The sequence below is a fragment of the Macaca nemestrina genome, chromosome 9 (assembly GCF_043159975.1).
Source record: "Macaca nemestrina isolate mMacNem1 chromosome 9, mMacNem.hap1, whole genome shotgun sequence".
In the NCBI taxonomy this organism is placed as follows: Eukaryota; Metazoa; Chordata; class Mammalia; order Primates; family Cercopithecidae; genus Macaca; species Macaca nemestrina.
In genome coordinates, this window is record NC_092133.1 from 18,819,845 (window position 1) to 18,839,335 (window position 19,491).

The 19,491-nt window shown below is 36.9% G+C and overlaps 1 protein-coding gene across 2 annotated transcripts in view; it reads right to left on the minus strand.

The window, feature by feature from the left end:
- Positions 1 to 403: 403 nt before the first annotated feature.
- The window catches only part of FHIP2A (FHF complex subunit HOOK interacting protein 2A), a 47,255-nt gene continuing 28,167 nt past the window's right edge, over positions 404 to 19,491 (minus strand). For both annotated transcript variants that reach the window (XM_011716667.2, XM_011716678.3), the window contains 8 exons: positions 19,281 to 19,473; positions 18,919 to 19,088; positions 18,414 to 18,557; positions 16,804 to 16,894; positions 9,742 to 9,885; positions 4,252 to 4,392; positions 3,789 to 3,892; positions 404 to 3,688 (listed from right to left, as the gene is read on the minus strand). In XM_011716667.2, coding sequence (XP_011714969.2) covers positions 3,583 to 3,688; positions 3,789 to 3,892; positions 4,252 to 4,392; positions 9,742 to 9,885; positions 16,804 to 16,894; positions 18,414 to 18,557; positions 18,919 to 19,088; positions 19,281 to 19,473 — 1,093 coding nt within the window. In that variant the 3' untranslated portion in view covers positions 404 to 3,582. The remainder of the gene's footprint in view (positions 3,689 to 3,788; positions 3,893 to 4,251; positions 4,393 to 9,741; positions 9,886 to 16,803; positions 16,895 to 18,413; positions 18,558 to 18,918; positions 19,089 to 19,280; positions 19,474 to 19,491) is intronic.

Sequence of the window (19,491 nt, forward strand, 5' to 3'; positions counted from 1 at the left end):
ATCACTTGAACCCAGGGGGCGGAGGTTGCAGTGGGCTGAGATCGTGCCATTGCATTCCAGCCTGGGGAACAGAGCGAGGCTCTCAAAAAAAAAAAAAAAAAAATTGTTTTTCTCAGACGTGCATAACATTCCTTCCTTTTGTGCAGTGATTATTAAGAAGGGAGGTGGAGGAAATATATGAGGTTTACTATGAGGTTTACCTGGGGGAATTTTTCAAGCTACACATCTCTCCTCCACAAATAGATATATTGCTTTTTGTTCTCTCCCTAGAATACTATAGAGACCCACTGATTGTGGTGTGCCATATCCCTTTGTGTGTTGGGGGTGCAAAAAGTTAAGACTTGCTTGAGATTTATCATTGGATAAAACGTTCCCAAGTAGAATTTTACAAAAACATAAGACATTTTGTTTAAATTACATTATTTATTTTTTAGATCATCCCTCTTAGTCCTGCATGCATTGTTAGCACAAAAAGTTGAACTTGATCACAACTTCCTTTGAAGAGAGAGTAGGTACACAATGACCATCTGAAGAGTTTCTCCACGGATGGACCAAGAATTCCAGACGTTGGTAACACTGTCAGTAACCTACACAACATTCGATACAAAAAATTTACCAAATATCCTGTTTAATGTAAACAAGGCAGGAGGCAAAACAGAGTATTACAGTAACACTATTTTACAGGGCCCAGAAATGTGATTATCTACCATGTTTTAACACACAAAGTGTCACAATGACATGCACATTTGATTTACTATGCAACCCAAAATATAATTACCATATAATGTGGTTTTAGCACTTCACTGTAACTTTTTCTGTCAATACTGATGGACTTCATAATTAAATGGTAATTGTATATTAATGCAATAATTTATGGAAACATTACCATGAATTTATGAAGTAATTCCATAATTTGTGCCCTGTAAAATTAAGTGTAACAATGTTTACACTAGCAACAGTGTAAGCGAGCTAAGAATTTTGGTCCTTATATATACACATATATACATATGTACACACACAATAATGTACAACTAAACCAAAAAGCTATGAATCCACTCACAGCTTCCATATTGCACAAACAGATACATTATGAGAAAGTTACATAGTTATAAGGTGAGTACTATATGGCAATAGGTTAAGACAAATCTGAGTTAAATCAAGTAAAGAATGTGGCTCATAACTAAAAACAAACCCAAAGACTATGCTGTTAGAAAGTTTTAAAAAATGTGCGTACTTATTGATAGAAATGTGAAGCAAGGCTGAAATTCACTTTGGAACTTGCTATGGCAATCAATTGTTATGACTGTGCTTTCCACTCAACATAGTGCATTTTAGTCACTGTTTTTGCGAGTACTGAGTAACAAATATTCAGCTGTCAACAGACAGTTTAAGAAAGACTAGTGATGCAGTACAACGTTTCAACTAACAAATTGAATTCACTGTGAGAGCTTGTACTGGCTCTAGCTCTGAACTAAATGTAAAAGAAAAAAAGAAGGGAAGAAAAACAGAAACTTAGATGAGAAACAAATGAAATCTTAAGCCTTAGCTGATTACAAATTAAAGTCATTACAATAACTTAGGAAAATTATATTTTCAGAAGCAGCATACACATACACACATACAAGAGTTAAAGCTTTTCTGAGCTTGGTTTCATGGAGTAATTATAAGGTCCCATAGTGAAATCAAGGATAAAACAGTATTTGGTTTCAGAGGTAATATCATTGCTACTACACCTATTGAGCACTATGAAAACATTAAGAAATATCTAATATCTCTTAATGCCTTAGTTTAAATACTTGTACGTCGAAGTAGACTGTTACTACATCTAGAAATGTAAATGTCGAAGTGTTCCCTTTATGAAGTGATTTAAAAAATACAGCAAACTGAATAATGCCTTCACATCATTCAAAATGATTTAAAGACAATCATGCACAAAATAACTATCTCCCACTTTTGTTTTTTCTTTGTTTAATAAATTTCTTAGAATAAGCTAATAAAGATTTGCATGAAATTGGAGGTTTAGCCTTTTTGTTGTTTTAACAGTGGTAAGCATTCTAGAGCTGATGCTATTCATAATCTTTTGATATTGTTCTTAATAAATAGCAAAAACAAACTATGAAATAAACCAGAAAAGCTAATACAACAAAATGAGCAGACAGGTGTAAAACAAGCCTCTACGCACACGCCACACAATGCATATATACAAACATGCTACATAAAATAACTTCCTAGGGGGGTAGTGAGAGTTCCCTTCAAGCTGGAGCCTTTGATAGCCTGTTCCCCCAAATATCAGTAAATGAAAAGATAAAGAGGAAAGTGCTGCTGCTTAACATGTCAGATAAAAACAAACAATAGATTAAAAACAGTATTTGAGTGATCAGTGTCACTTAAAGGAAAAATAGAAAGCGGACTAGCAAACACGATTTTGTCCATCGAGTACAAGCATGCTGTGCCCAGCGCAGCTTTGCTGAACTACAGGTTCCTACATGTATACCCATTCACATACATACCCAATTTCCCCAAATCCTTTAACATGTAAACAGGACGTTTAAAAGTCTGTTTTCTTTAATCTCTTTAGAATCATTTAAAACAAAAGACCAAACAAACTAGAAAAAAATGTAAACATCGAGGAGCCACTGGCATTTTGATTGCTGCCAAGGGTTATCAGTCAGTTCCTCACCTAGACACCACCATGCGTTTCAGTAAGAAAATCAAATTATAAAGCAATTTTATAAAGCAATTTTCTGAGAGGGAGAGAGGGGGGAAAAAGGTTCTCGACCCAGTACATCTTACTTAGTTTAAAAAAAAATACAGTTTTAGCAAACACTACCAATGGTGAGCATAAATTCAACATTGTTGTGAAAATGACACAGTTTAAATCAACTGGGACCCATACATGAAGAAAATCACTAACATGGCTATGTGCACAAGAGTAAAAGAACATTTCTTTAAAAATAGAGATATATTGATCAAGAATTTATCATATTAAATTGTTATTCTTAAAAAAGCTGAAGAAAGTTAATGGTGCTCTACACATTTTTATCTCCTATAATTAATTCATTCAATGGTTTCTGAATTGTATTTTTTCTCATTTACAGTTTTTTTCATATTTTGTTTGATAAGAATTCTGACCTTAAAAAGTTATAAAATTAGTGATTTTTTTGCTACTTATTAATCCAAAATAATATAAGCATTTGAGTCCCAGAGAATGTCAAAATGCCTTGCTACCTAAAAGGATATTAATATAACAGAAATATCATCAAAGTCATGACATCGGAAATATTGCAGCTTTTCAAACACAGTCATTAGAAATGCTTATTTCCTGAAGTTCCTTTGATTGTATCCTGGATTCGACAATGTGCAATTTTATAACAGAACCATTATGATAAAGCCAATGAAAACAACATTATACAACATTTTACCAAGAATGTCCACTCAATAGGTTCTTAATGGTTCTGTCCAGTTTACAGCAATACTTCGTTTAAAAAGGCTTTTTATCCTCTTGTGGCTGGGTGGAGCTGAGTCTTTTTTGATGAAATGTACACAGTAGTTCTGTTCCCCTAGTTACTTGAAAGATGTTATTTATGGTGTGGAGGAAGCGTGATATTTCACAAATGCAATTGCCGCCAGCTCCTTACAGAACTCTTCTAACACAATCACACCCTCTAGCAGTGTGATGTGGTCAATACTGGTAAGGGAAAAACAGACAATAAATCAATTCAATGTATCAGCAGATCATTAAGTTCACTGAACTTTTTGGATTAAAAAAACGTAAAACATGAACTTACAGAGGGCCTTCAGGTTCCAAACCAAGTAATCGCTTTCTGACTAACAGAAGCTTGGGAGTAAAGTCTTGAATACGCTGGATTCGAAGCATAAGGTCTCCAACAACCTGCATCACAGAGGCAAGGCACTTCAGTTCCCGAAATCAGCTACATAGACAACCTCAGGATTTTAGAAAAAATCTTCATTCCCATCATTTAATAAATAATGTAAATTTTCACTACTCATATAATCATCTTTAACCAAGGACTCATACCTAATTCTTTAAAATAAAAGTTACATATTAAAAATAATTTTATAATTATATATAATTATAATTATATATAATGTGTATATATATGTATAACAATTACTTTGAAGCAGTAGATACATTTTTCATTATGTGACACTAACTGCATACAATGATGTTAACATATTAATTGCACAGACTTATCAATCCTAGGGAATATAACAGAACTAGTAACTCACCCTGACAATTACAGAGAAGAGAGATCTACAGCCAGGAGCGAGGTTCACATAAGGATCCAAAAGGTACTCGTGGATGTGTGGATGAGGGAAGAGAGAAAGTCTAGATAACACTGAGGTTACTTGTAAGTTTACATCATATGGCTATGGAGAGGTAAAAAACAGAAAGACATTTAATAATAATGTATACCTATGCACTTAATTTACTATTTCAATTTGTCCTTTTAAGAAAGGAGAATCTGGTCAGGTGCAGTGGCTCACACCTGTAATTCCAGTATTTTGGGAAGCTGAGGTGGGTGGATCACCTGAGGTTGGGAGTTCGATACCAGCCTGACCAACGTGGAGAAACCCCGTCTCCATTAAAAATACAAAAGTAGCTGGGCGTGGTGGCACATGCCTGTAATCCCAGCTACTTGGGATGCTGAGGCAGAAGAATTGCTTGAACCCGGGAGGTGGAGGTTGCGGTGAGCCGAGATCACGCCATTGTACTCCAGCCTGGGCAACAAGAGCGAAATTCTGTCTCAAAAAAAAAAAAAAAAAAAAAAAGGGAGAATCCACCATCTTCCTTCTTGCTCTGCATGCTTTTCTGCAATGAAAATATCTACAACTAAACTAGCTCTCACATCTCAAATTACATACATCACAGTCCTAAAACTTCTTAAAAAAGATTTAAAAAGCATATAAACATATAAAGGCAAATAAGTGACATAGTCAGAATGTTTATTATATGCAGGTTGATTCAATTAATGAAATTGCTCAAGGGGTCATGAAAAAGCACCAGTGTATCATATATAATATTAATTACAGATGACCCATTGAGCCTAAGACCAAAAACCAAGAAGGGAAAATATTATACATTTTTAAATACAGTAATTTCAGAAGTGATATTCCTCACCTCAGATTATTCAACTACAGGCAATTTCCAAAAACACATAGACAGTAAAATAAAGTCAAATCACAGAACCTTGTCACCAGAATGAAAGTACTTGGGGATAGAACTGATGACGACCCTATGCCTCAAAGCGAATGAGAAGGTTCAAAACGGTGATTACAGAGAGGGATCATCTCATTTCTTGCATGAGTATTAACTTTCCCCAAACAACTGTGTATCTGTGTACATTCCTCACACTTGTTTTGTACGAAATATTGTGATTTGACTTGAATTCTAATTGTCTGTTTATTCTTCACGGAAAGGGGCTTTGCAGAGTTATGTCAACATCAAAGCAAAAGGCACACAAGACAAAGAGTTGCTACTACTTGCTCAGAACTTTCAACAGAAACTTCTCACCCCTTCCAGTTTGCTTCTTCTAAGCAGCCAAAGGAAACAAATTGGTTGCAACAAAACTAACCACAGTGAGGAGGCTGCAGAGAACCCAGGTGGCAAGAGTGAGACAGATGCTGCAGCACAGTGGAGGGAACAGGGAGTCAGGACCAAGTGCAGCATCAGCCAGCACAGCGGAATGTTTTACTCTCAGCCACTGAACAACCTGCAAAGCCTTGATCACAGTGAATAGCAATAAGGAAGTCAATCTCTGGCATTCAGTGGAGAATGCTCGCGCACGTGCCTGTTCTACTAGACTTCAGCATTTTACTATCTTTTGAAAATCACCACAGCTACAGACGCTACGATGTACGTGTTTTGTCACATAAACAAACACGCTCAAGTCCTATGCTGTAAGGCCCATTTTAGTCTTTCTAACTTACTACTAGATTCATGAACGTGGATTTTTTTAAAGAACAAAAACTGCTCCAAGTAATTTTTTTTTTTTTTCAAAACCTAGTGATAAGCAAGGTAATTGAAAGGAAATATGTATTCCCAGTACAGGATAGTTTAAGAGCAAATTCTCCTACTTGGTAATACTTGGGGGCTTTTGGGTATTTTTTATTAATGTACCATAATTGTACCTATTTTGGGGGTCCATGTGATATTTTGATATATTTCACAATGTGTAACATGTAATGACCAAATTAGGGTAACGGGGACATCCATCACCTCCAGCATTTATCTTTTCTTTGTGTTGGGAACACCATAGTTCTCTTCTAGCTCCTTTGAAATATACAATAAGTTTTTGTTAACTAATTTCCTAGAACTTATTCTTTCTAACTCATTAACCAACTTCTCTCCATTCCTCCTCCCTTGATAATATTTGCAACAGAATAGCCTTCTCTGAGACTCAACTCATAATAAACAATGAATTCACATTAAATTGTATTTTAGGTATGAAGGAATCATTTACAAAAAATAATTTAAAAGAATGCATTTAGTAGAAAAAATTTAAAATATGACTTAAGTCCAGAATTGTACATGACTCTTCACTGCAGGTAGCTAAGATTTTTAGGTCACTAAATTTTGCCATCTGCAGATGCTTAAATCAATCAATCAATACAATTTGGCTTTAAACAAATATATTACTATTTAGACTTTGTATTTTTTCTGTGTGGCATTACTTTGATTTGTAGTTTATTTTAACATAAATCTAGGTCATAAGTTGCTTAAGAAATGTAAGGCTGACACAGATTTCTTAATGTAGTAAAAATGAAAATAAATTTCAACAAGATAAATTTGTTTCACTGTACTCTGAAATGGTCTCTACTTCCTATTCGTAATAACTTTAAAACAAGCTGGCCTTTTTGGAGGTTGTTGGTAGTTAAGTGTTTATATCTATTATTTGAGGTCCCTTTATTTTATACTTTATACAGCATTTACCTGAAAGGAAAGCAAGCCAGATTTCTATGACATGCCAAATAGACTTGGCCCATGTTTTTGGACTGAACTCAAATTCTGAGATAATAAACTTTGAGTTAAAGTAATATCAACTTCACTTTAACAATCAGAAAATGTGACAAGTAGCTAAGTTACTTGATCAAATTCAAACTCATCACGCTCAGGGCAGGGACAAGATCTGGCCTCCTTACAATGTTCCCAGTGTTCTTTACATTCTGCTATGGACTTTAGTATTTTAATATATTTTTAAAATCACGACCATTACAAACAATAGTAAATGTTTGTAGTATGATTTTTTTTAAAATTAGCATTGTGATAACACAATAGTGTTATGAATACTGGATACCGTAACTTCTCAATTATGCATGAAGACTTTAGCCACTTTCCAAATTATTCATTAAATTTTTAATCTCAGTCAGGTTACTTAGACCCTATTAGGAATATATACTAAGAAAATGCCCTGCGAAGAGGAAAACAAAAGAAAAAGAAAAAAGAAGAAAGAAGGCGGCCAGGCGTGGTGGTTCATACCTGTAATCCCAGGACTTTGGGAGGCTGAGGAGGGTGGATCACCTGAGCTCAGGAGTTTGAGACCAGCCTGACCAATATGGTGAAACCACGTCTCTATTAAAAATACAAAAATTAGCCAGGCATGGTGGCGTGCGCCTGTGATCCCAGCTACTTGGGAGCTGAGACAGAAGAATCGCTTGAGCCCGGGAGGAAGAGGTGGCAATGAGCCAAGATCACACCACTGCGCTCCAGCCTGGGTGACAGAGCGAGACTCGGTCACAAAAAAAAAAAAAAAAAAAGGAAGAAGAAATAGAGAAAGAAAAAAAAGAAACTACAAGCAAGCATCACTCTCAGCAAAAATGTTTAGGAAAGAAAGAAAATGAAACTAGGCCAAAAATGCTTAACTTCCTCTTCCTAGGACTCGTGTTTTGTCTCTGAGATCAGACTATACCATGTTCTTACCAAAAAGGCTTTGAAAAATCAAGGGTTTTTCTGTTTTTTATTTCGTTTTAGAGACTGGGTCTCACTATGTTGCCTAGCCTAGTGTGCAGTGGCTATCCTTAGGCACAATCATAGCGCCCTACAGCCTTGAACTCCTGGGGTCAAGCAATCCTCCTGCCTCAGGCTCCTGAGCAGCTGGGACTAAGGTGCACCGGCCTCAAGAGTTTTAAAGATAAAAGGTTTCAGGCAGGGCTCCATAGCTTACTAGCTGTAAGTCACATAGCTGAAACCACGGATTCCTCATCTATAAAATAATACTAGAAATCTGTCTGGCCTATATGATACAGGGTTACAGGAAGAATGATTGAAACAGTCTATGAATCAGCTCTGTGCTATGAAGTGCTATCTGGTGAAATTGAAAAGTATTTTAAGCATTTCAGATATTCTGCTTTCAATGTATCCTTTTGTGTCAGCACTCTACAAACTAGAGAAAAAGTGCTCAAGTTTGAAGATTCAGGGTGGATCTTCCAATTCAGAAACTACTTTTTAAAATTTAGATTCTTTTTTAATATTTTCGATCAAAATTTCTAAACATTACTGTCTTGACACTCATTGTTATTAACTCTTGCTTGTTAGCTTAATCAAATTTAAACTACACCTAGCAAACTGGCTCAAAAACAAAAACAAAAAACAAAAAAAGAAAACAATAAACTGATGAATCCTGGCTACCCAGGAGGTTTACCCAGCCATGATGTGAGGCCATAATACCTATTAATAGCCAGATTTGTATACCTTGGTTGTCAGGTTTAAAACAACCAACCGAAGCAACACTAGAAATACAGCACATGCTATTGAGAGGTTAAAAAAAAAAAGGACCTGGTCTCTTATAGAGATTACTGTCAGAAACAATGCTGACTAAACTCTAACATAGTGAAATATTTCTTAGATTACAATTTCTTTATTTGACTTTCTGGTTGTTGAAGACAGCCTACTTAGTAAATTTCTTTTATAACTCCCTATGCTCACATAAACATTTAACTAAAATGCTAAAAAAGAACAAGTACTTTAATATACAATTGAAAATTAATTCCAAATTGGTCCACTCAGTTTCTACATTGAGGAAAGTACTATGCTAGTTGTGTTCTTTCAGGTTTATATTCTAATGGGTCAAGTATTTCAAAGCTCTCTCATCACTATGCTTATGAGCCAATGAGAGATGGAAGGAGGGATTCCATAATCCCAAATTTATTTCTCTTAACAGATGAGATGTACATAGCAACCTATCAGCTGATGGTGATTTTTATCCACCTTTAAAGGAGTACATTAACCTTTTTTATTTCACCTCTCTGTTATGAAAATGAGTATCGTTTATAAGCTTTGTCTAAAGAGTCAGGTTCATCTAACACTATTCTGTAATTTTATTGAGACCAGAGTGTTCAAGATTCAATCTGAACTGACATTTAGGGTCTTCTAAATTGAGAATCTGTATTTGTGCTAAATGTACTAACTAAAAGGCTAAGCAAGTCATAAAAGGAAAGCACTTCTAATCATCTCCAAAATGTGTTAAGGATATTAAGACAATGGCCTATCATGAGATAGATAATGCTGTAGCAGCTGTCAGGCCAAATAAATGTTTTTAACATACAGAATGCATCAGAAATCTGCCAGTTGTTGGCAATCAATCTTCATGAAAAAGTCACCCAGTGGAAAAAGTAAGAAAACAATAAAAGCACTTTACTGAAGATCTACCAAGACTTGAGATGATTTTGTGGTGAATGGCAACAAAATAACATGAAAATTAGTAATTTAAAATGTATTACCTGATCAAGAATTCTTCCCATTCTGTCAAACAGCACTTTCAAAAAATGACCTTCAAAGAAAGCTGCTTCTAAATTGCACTTTTCCAATGCTTTTGGAGACCCAGGCCACTCCCATCTTAAGCAGATAGCACAGTAGTCCCGGAACTACGGGGAAAAAAGCATGTGAATCATTAAAGAACAAAAACAAATTAAGATGAAATAGAAATGATTTCCTCAAATAGGCATATAAAAAAAACCATTTGAATGCAGAATGTCTGCTATGCTTGAGGTACCAAGGGAGAGGGGGAAGAGATGACACAGATCTTTCTGTGACTAGGGGCACAGGTAAGATTATATTAACTGCTGGTACCAATATAAGTTGATGAAAAAGAGACACATTTTAACGTTACTAAAATACCCAACAGCTCTTTCCTTTAAAGGAAGTTAACGCTTTAGTTACTTTCATCACCGATTTAGAGGACATTTAGAAAGAAAAGTCAGACCTAGCCAAGGTTTCAAATGTATTCTAAAATGGTATATACCACAGATGAACTGATGCACATTATCTGAGAAGACAAGCCTGCCATTCCTAGAATGGACGCACACTAGGCATGATGTTATGATAGGATCAAACAGTGCTACTCAGAAATGGTCCATGGACCAGTGCTGGTCCTCAAAGTGTTCATTACCGTCCACCATGAGATGAGGACAAAAAGCAAGAGCAAGCACTTAAAAGCATTCCTAACAATTTGACTATGAAGAGTTTTATGTCTGTTGAATCTAAGTATGAAATAATCAGGGTTTGTATTTTGGGTCTTTTTTTTCTTTTCATTTTCTATAATAGGAATTAATTTTTTTTTTTTTTTGATACAGAGTTTCGCTCTTGTTGCCCAGGCTGGAGTGCAATGGCACTATCTTGGCTCGCCGCAACCTCCGCCTCCCAGATTCAAGAGATTCTCCTACCTCGGCCTCCCAAGTAGTTGGGATTATAGGCAAAGTGCTGGGATTATAGGCATGAGCCACTGTGCCTGGCCAGGAATTCATTTTTATTGTATTTTACAAAAGTGTTGGTCTGTGACAGATTAGAAATTAAAAAAAAAAACCACAAAAACAAAAACCCAGTCTTTCACTACAGATAGTTATCAGTGAAGCAGTGTGAATATTTACAAACACAAGAATATTTCATATAATAAAAATGAATTTTAAAAGTCTCCCCAATATGTAATTTACTTGAATTGAAACAAAAGAAATTTAAAGCATTGTTTTCTTCCATATGCCTTCCCTCTTCAGATTCTCCTTATTTAATAAAGCAAAATTACTTTGACCTCTCTAGTTTAGAAATTACCTGAAATTAAAACAGAACATGGCAGCCGGGCGCGGTGGCTCACGCCTATAATCCCAGCACTTTGGGAGGCCGAGGCGGGTGAATCACGAGGTCAGGAGATCGAGACCATCCTGGCTAACACGGTGAAACCCCCTCTCTACTACAAAATACAAAATTAACCAGGTGTAGTGGCAAGTGCCTGTAGTCCCAGCTACTCGGGAGGCTGAGGCAGCAGAATGGCGTGAACCTGGGAGGTGGAGCTTGTAGTGAACCGAGATCGCGCCACTGCACTCCAGACTGGGAGACAGAGCGAAACTACGTCTCAAAACAACAACAACAACAACAACAACAACAACAACAACGACGACGACGGAACATGGCCAGGCGCGGTGGCATGCGCCACCACATCCAGCTATTTTTTATATTTTTAGTAGAGACGGGGTTTCACCATGTTGGCCAGGCTGGTCTCGAACTCCTGACCTCAAGTGATCTGCCCACCTCAGTTTCCCAAAGTGCTGGAATTACAGGCGTTAGCCACTGCGCCCGACCCAAATCTCAATTTTTAAGAAATAATTTTTACATTAATACTTCTTATATTCTGACTTGGAAAGTAATATTTTAATTTCTTCTATCCTTTTTGTTTTTCTAATATTTCTGAAACAATCATAACTGCATTTTAATCACAAAATGGAAAATGAGAGAAACTTTACAGAAAGAATAAAAGCAGTTTAAAAATCTAATCGGTAGTGCCGAAAAGATATGTTTTTATTGTCTTTGATTGTTATTTGAATGTTACTTGCTACTCCATTAATTTATTCATCATGCAGACAAATTCATGTATTTATGTGGACTTTAAAGTATTATGAATTAACTATGTGCATATGCAGATTAGTTATACATAATAGCATACTTCAATCCAAATAATTTAAATGAAAATTAAATGTATATTTTTCAGATTTGAGAAATTTCAAATTTTAGACTGTAAATTTTAAAATTCTTTTTCAAATTTTGAAATATTTTATTCTGGTTATTTATTCAACAAATACTAAATAGTTACTGATATTGTAAAATGTATAAAGTTCTAAGGTACATATTTTGTGGGATTTAATGGTAAATCAGGCATGAATCCTACCCTCAAGGGACTGATTATTACAACCCCAAGACAAGAAAGAAAACACAAAGGACCACACAAGATGAGAGATAATGCCATGAACATGAAGACGAGTAGTTACCTTTACTGTTGGGAAGGGAGAGGAGAAAGAGGGTAAAAAGAATAAATCACGAGCTGGCATTTAATCTGGATGTTGAAGACAGTGGAGAAATATAGATATCAGATGGTGGGTGAGAAATAAGAGGAGAACCTTGCAGACAAACAGAATAGCATCAATTAATGCACGTAAATGTTATATTTGGATAGCGAGTGAAAGTCATAGTAAGAAATATAGAAAAGCAGGCTGGAAAATGATCCAAAAGGATCCTGAATTGTAAGATTTGATGTCTAAGTATTTATACTTTATGAGTTAATAAAGAAGAAGGGGTTCTCAGATGCACACTTGAATGAGATTAATCTGTTAATGGTTTCTAAGCAGAAGGAACAAGCTGGGGAAACAAGTGATGAGGCTACTGTAATCCTGGCAGAGGTAATAAAGATGTAAACTAGGATTCTGAAAGCAAAAAGCAAAAATGGAGAAGGGGGCAGACAGGAGAGATATAGTAGGGGCAAAACTGATATAACTTGGCAATAGACTAGAGGCTAAAGAGAATAGAAGACCAATGAATCCCACCCAGGCAACTCTGAAATAAAACCTTGGATGACCAGGAGGATGGATGTGCCACTGACCAGAGCAGGAAACAAAGGAGCAGATGCAGTTTTAGAGGAATCAAGTTTAAGTTCTACTTTGGAAAGATAAAGTCTGAGGTCTTAGAAGAACATCTGAGTGGCTGAGGCTAGAGCTTTGGGGACACCTCAGATAGAGAATTCACGACAGGATGAATGCTAAACCAAAAGAATATCAAAGGAATGAAGATAGAAAACAGGGCCACTGATAGATAGTTTTGTTTTTTTGGCCATATCATAATATGGGGACAGAGTAAAAATGACACCTGAGACCTAAAAGCAGCAGCAGCAAAGAATGATGCTGCGGAAGCCTTAAAAAAGGAGAAAGTTTGAAATGGTGGGGGCTGGGATGGGGGGGTGGGAGGTGGTTTAAACAACTTCAGCAAAGTTATAGGATAGACGCTCAATACACGAAAACCAGCAGTATTTCTACATTAGGAAAGATCAGAAAATGAAGTTCACAGAATAATTTCACTTACAATAAAGAAATACTTAGGAATAGATTTAATGAAGGAAGTGTAAGACTGTACACTGAAAACTGTTTTTTTTTTTTTTTTTTTTTTTGCAGAAATGGACAAAGTAATCCTAAAATTAATATGGAATTACAAGGGACTCCAAATAGCCAAAATAATTTTGAGAAAGAAGTAAGTTAAAGGATTCATACTTCTCAATTTCAAAACTTACTACAAAGCTGCAGTAATCAAGACAGGGTGGTGCTGGGATAAGGACAGGTACATAGGTCAGTGGAATAGAATTGAGTCTTCAAATAAACTTTACACTTAGAGTCAATAAATGGAAAATAGCCTTTCACCTAGTGCTGCAGAGACAACTGGATGTCTACATGCAAAAAAAATGAATCTGAATCCCACTTCACACTATATACAATAATTAACTCAAAATAGATTAAAGACTTAAATGGATAAACTAAAACCATGAAACTCTTAGAAAGAGATTTACTGTAATCCCAGCACTTTGGGAGGCCGAGGCGGGTGGATCACGAGGTCAGGAGATCGAGACTATCCTGGCTAACATGGTGAAACCCCGTCTCTACTAAAAATACAAAAAACTAGCCGGGCGTGGTGGCGGGCGCCTGTAGTCTCAGCTACTTGGGAGGCTGAGGCGGGAGAATGGCATGAACTCGGGAGGCGAAGCTTGCAGTGAGCCGAGATCACGCCACTGCACTCCAGCCTGGGAGACACAGCGAGATTCCGTCTCAAAAAAAAAAAAAAAAAAAGAAAGAGATTTAGGTGAAAATCTATGTAATCTTGGTTAGGCAATGATTTCTTAGGTATGGCACAAAAAGCACAAAGAAAAAATAGTTAAGTTGCACTTCATCAAAATTAAAAACTTTTGGCCAGGTGCAGTGGCTCACACCTGTAATCCCATCACTTTGAGAGGCCAAGGTGGGCAGATCACTTGAGGCCAGGAGTTCGAGACCAGCCTAGACAACAGGGTGAAACTCCATCTCTACTAAAAATACAAAAATTAGTTTGGTGTGGTGGTGCAAGCCTGTAATCCCAGCTACTCAGGAGGCTGGGGCAGGAGGATCGCTTGAACCCAGGAGGTGGAGGTTGCAGTGAGCCGAGATCGTGCCACTGCATTCCCGCCTGGATGACAGAGTGAGACTCTGTCTCAAAACAACAACAACAAAAAACAAAAAAACAAAATTACATGTCGAACGACAGGACACTATCAAAAAAGTGAAAAGGCAACTGCCAAATGGGAGAAAATATCTGTAAATAATATATCTGATAAGGATCTACTATGCAGAATATGTAAGGGACTCTTACAACTCAACAATAAAAAGACAAATAGCCCAATTAAAATACAGGCAAAGGATTTTTTTACTTTTTATTTTTTGGGGACAGGGTCTTGCTCTGTTGCCCAGGCTGGAGTGCAGTGGCACCATCATAGCTCACTGTAGCCTTAAATTCCTGAGCTCAAGCTGTCCTCCTGCCTCCGCTTCCCAAGTAGCTGGGACTACAGGTGCATGCCACCACACATGGATAATTTTTTTAAAAAATTTTTGTAAAAATGGGATTGTCCAGGCTGGTCTCAAATTTCTGGCTTCACGTGATCCTTCCACCTTGGCCTCTCAAAGTGCTGGGATTACAGGTGTGAGTCACTACACTTGGCCAGGATTTAAATATTCTTCAAAGAAGAGTACAAGTGTCTGCTAAGCACATGAAAAGTTACTCAACTTCATTAGTCATAAGGCAATGTAAATCAAAACCACAAGGACACACCACTTCACACCTCCTAGGGTAGCTATAATTTAAAAAGAAAAAGTATTGGCAAGGAAATGGTGAAATTGGAACCCTCATGCACTGCTGGCGTGATGTAAAATGGTGCCACCACTGTGGAAAACATTTGGGCAGTTCTTCAAAAAAGTTAAATGTAGAATTACCATGTGACCTATCAATTTTACTACTAAGTATATACCCAAGAAAGTGGAAAACCTGTATTCAACAAAAAAGGAATAGTCACAGCATTAGTATTCATAATAATCAACAATTAGAAACAACCCAAATGTCCATTAACTGACAGATAAACAAAATATCCATACAATAAAATATTATTCAGCCATAAAAAGAAAGGAAGTACTGCTGCATGCTTCAATTTGAATGAAACTTGAAAACATTACATTATGCTGAGTAAAAAATGCCAGATGCAAAAGGCCACATATAGTATGATTCCATTTTTGTGAAATGTCCAGAATAGGCAAAGCCATAGAAACAGAAAGCAGATGAGTGGTTGCCAGGGCTGGGGGTTGGCGGGGAGGAGGGGTCAGTAAGAAGTGACTGCTTTATTTGTACAGGGTTTCTTTTTGGGGTGATAGAAATCTTCTGGCATTAGTGATGATGGTTGCATAACATTGTGAATATACTAAAAAACATTAAATTGTACACTTTAAAATAGTTAAAATGTTGAATTTTATCTCAATACAAGTTTTCTTTCCAGGAGGAATTTTTTAATACAATTTTTAAAATCTTACAATGTAAAATGCTATAAAGAGGAAAGAAGAATGAGAAAAGGCTCCTTAATTTAGCACCTAAGCGCAAACCTTCAAGCAAGTCGTTTCAGTGAGGTAGAAAGGTGAAACGCAAGGGCTGAAGGAGTCAGAGCTGGGCAGCAGAGGGACTATACTTGTGAATCACTGTCTGTATCAGAATGAAGGAGAAAAGGATCATGTCTTGTGGATGAGGATCAAGGGTGCGTGGTGGGTAGAATTACTAAGATATCATGTTTTGGATCAGCAGGAGAAATGGATCCAAGTGAGATATAATTTAAAGTGGGAAAAAATTAAAGAGCATAAAGAAATCTTGAGATGGAGACATACAATCGGTGAAGTGCAAACTAAGGTCACCTGCACAAAGCAAAAGTAGCGACAGCAGAGACCAGGTCTCATTTTTTTTTTTTTTTTTTTTTTTGAGATGGAGTCTTGCTCTGTTGCCCAGGCATGATCTCGGCTCATTGCAACCTCCACCTGCAGGGTTCAGGTGATTCTCCTGCCTTAGCCTCCTGAGTAGCTGGGAGTACAGGCACGTGCCACCATGCCTGGCTAATTTTTGTATTTTAGTAGAGATGGGGTTTCACTATGCTGGCCAGTCTGGTCTTGAACTCCTGATCTCAGGTGATCCACCCACCTCGACCTCCCAAAGTGCTGGGATCACAGGTGTAAGCCACCGTGCCTGGCCCAGAGACATTTTCGAGAGTGAAGAGGAAGCATGGAAATAATTCATTGATCTACAACTGGGACCATCTAGGACAAGCCAGATGCCAGGTCTCATTTTGAATAATAATGAAGTCATTTCCTTGGAGCAGTGGTGGTGGGCAGTGTGACAAGTGGTGTGTGTGTGTGTGTGTGTGTGTGTGTGTCTATTCTTAGATTTCATTTCCAACATTTAGTGACTTCACCTACCTGCCTATGAGCGTCTCGGAGGTAGGTGTCATATCCTGTGCCCTCGACATGGTAGGAGGATTTTGCGTCATCCGGTACCAGACAGAGAAAACTTAAATGAAAAAGGCCACAATTATGCAAAATGCCCAATTGCATGAAAAAAAAAGGGAAAAAAAGTAAAAGTGAGAAAGGCCATAATCAATAACAAATACTCTCACAATTCAATAATAACTATAAGTACTAAAGTATCTAGTGATATTGTAAGTTCAGTTAAGTATTAATACAAATAGAAACCTGAAAAATGAAATTATATGTTGTTAATTCCTTGTGTTGAATGACTTTTACAATTCATTGATTTTTCTCATTATTTTAAAGGTTTTAAAAATTATGAATTCCACTTAAAATAGAAGCCTAAGAAAGACATTTTTTTTTCCTCTTCAGATTGCTGTATGACGACAGATTGCCATAATATTTGTTAATCTCAGGGAACTGGTTTAAACTAACTGAACCTGAGATTTTTATGTACGCTAATTTTGCAACTTGAGTCACATGCAGTTTTTCTCTAAAATCACCTGCCAGAACTAGGTATATCAGTGACAACATTGCAAGGGAAGCAAAAAAGAGGAAAAAAACTGCCACAGAAAAGGGCACTCTAAAAAAAACACAAAACCACAAACTAACAAAAAGGAATAGCCCAACACTTAGCACACATGGTTAATAAGTACATCTTATCAAACCAGCAGTTCTCAATGTTGTTAACAATTGGGAATTACTTAAAATTAAACCGTTTATATTTTTAAAAAATGGGATGGCCCAGCATGGTGGTTCACACCTGTAATCCCAGCGCTTTGGGAGGTCAAGGCGGGTGGATCACTTGAGGTCAGGAGTTCGAGACCAGCCTGGCCAACATGGTGAAACCCCGTCTCTATAAAAAATAGAAAAATTAGCCAGGTGTGGTGGCATGCGACTGTAATCCCAGCTACTCAGGAGCCTGAGGCAGGAGAATCACTTGAACCCGGGAGGCAGAGGTTGCAGTGAGCAGGGATCATGCCACTGCACTCCAGCCTGGGCAACATAGTGAGACTCTGTCTCAAAAAAAAAAAAAAAAAAGGGTACTTTGAGGGTTCATTTAACCATGGTTAATATTAAGTAGAGCTCTTCGCTTAGTATCAAGCATTGCCCACAGGCTGGCACATAAGCAAGACCAAAAAAACTGACATAATCTTTATTTATTTATTTATTATGTTTTTCCTTTTTTTTTTCCATAAGAGATTTCTGTAACCATCTAAGAACAGAGTTCTTACATGTTATACAGTTTGGGAGGCCGAGGTGGGCAGATCACTTGAGGTCAGGGGTTTGAGACCAGCCCGACCAACATGGTGAGACCCTGTCTCTACTAAAAATACAAAAATTAGCTGGATGACGTGGTGGGAGCCTGTAATCCCAGCTAGTTGGGAAGCTGAGGCAGGAGAATCACTTAAACCCAGGAGGCGGAGGTTGCAGTGAACAGAGATCACACCACTGCACTCCAGCGTGGACAATAGAACAAGACTCCATCTCAAAAAATAGTAACAATAAAAAACAAAAAACAAGTAAGAGAGATGGAAGTCAAATTTTATATAGCAACTCACCTATTTACAATTTTATGAACTTCAGTTTTTCCATCATTTTTGGGGTGGTCTGGAGTAGCAGGAGGCGAAGAACTAAGCCACTCTTGGTTTGGCAAAGTGTTTTCTGGTGAAATGTCCGTAAATAATGGATCTTCTTCCAGATCTCTAAGTTAAATTTAATGACATATGAAAAACACTATTTTATTATGACATTTTCTAAACCAAAAGATTCTCTGCTATGTTCTAAGAAAATGTTACATAATTTTGCTAATATAAAGGATTAAGGAATAATGTATATTTTCTAGGCAAATTAACATTCTATACTATTTTGTTATTAGATCTAACGAATACGCGATATTATTTATAATGTAAAAGGATGGTAGTATCAGTGCATCTAATTTTACTTTTAAGAACTTTAAAACTGTAAGAGGTATTTCTTTTGAGGACAGGGGAGATAGATAAGAGGAGAGAGAAAGTTCTATCTCTACATGAAATGCTGAACTCACAGAGTTGGATGGAAACTTACACTGCTCCTGCTATCAGTCCATTTTCTACCACATCTTTATCTTCTGGGCACAAAGGTTTACATTCTGTATAATTTCTTTCTTCAAGATTTCTCAAGACCAAGTTGTAAAGAATGTGCTCATTGGGTTTTTGTAAGAGATGCTCAAACATTCGCAATGTCATTATGCTTATCTGAAACCAAAATTGATAAAAGCTAACTGAAAAATATCTTTAAATAAGTTATTCTTCTTGCCATCTTGTGAGTCACGCTTTCAATTTCTAAAGCCAATAAAAGAGGCTGTATTGAAAATATCTCAAGTATAATACATTAAAACCAGTATTCCAAAGAATCTAAGTCCAATTCTAAATCATTACATAGCTTACCTCATCAGATATGTGATCACAATGTTCAATTAACCTATGCCTTAATGGATGCCTGCTGATTTCTGCCACAGTTTCTGGTTCCCTCTGTTCTCCAAGGATAAAAAACACCATTTCTTGAAGTAAAACATCAGAGGTCACTTGCCGAACGATGCGATGAAGCAGAGCAGTGGATGTCAGAATACCCATCTCAGAACTGAGTACAACGAACAGG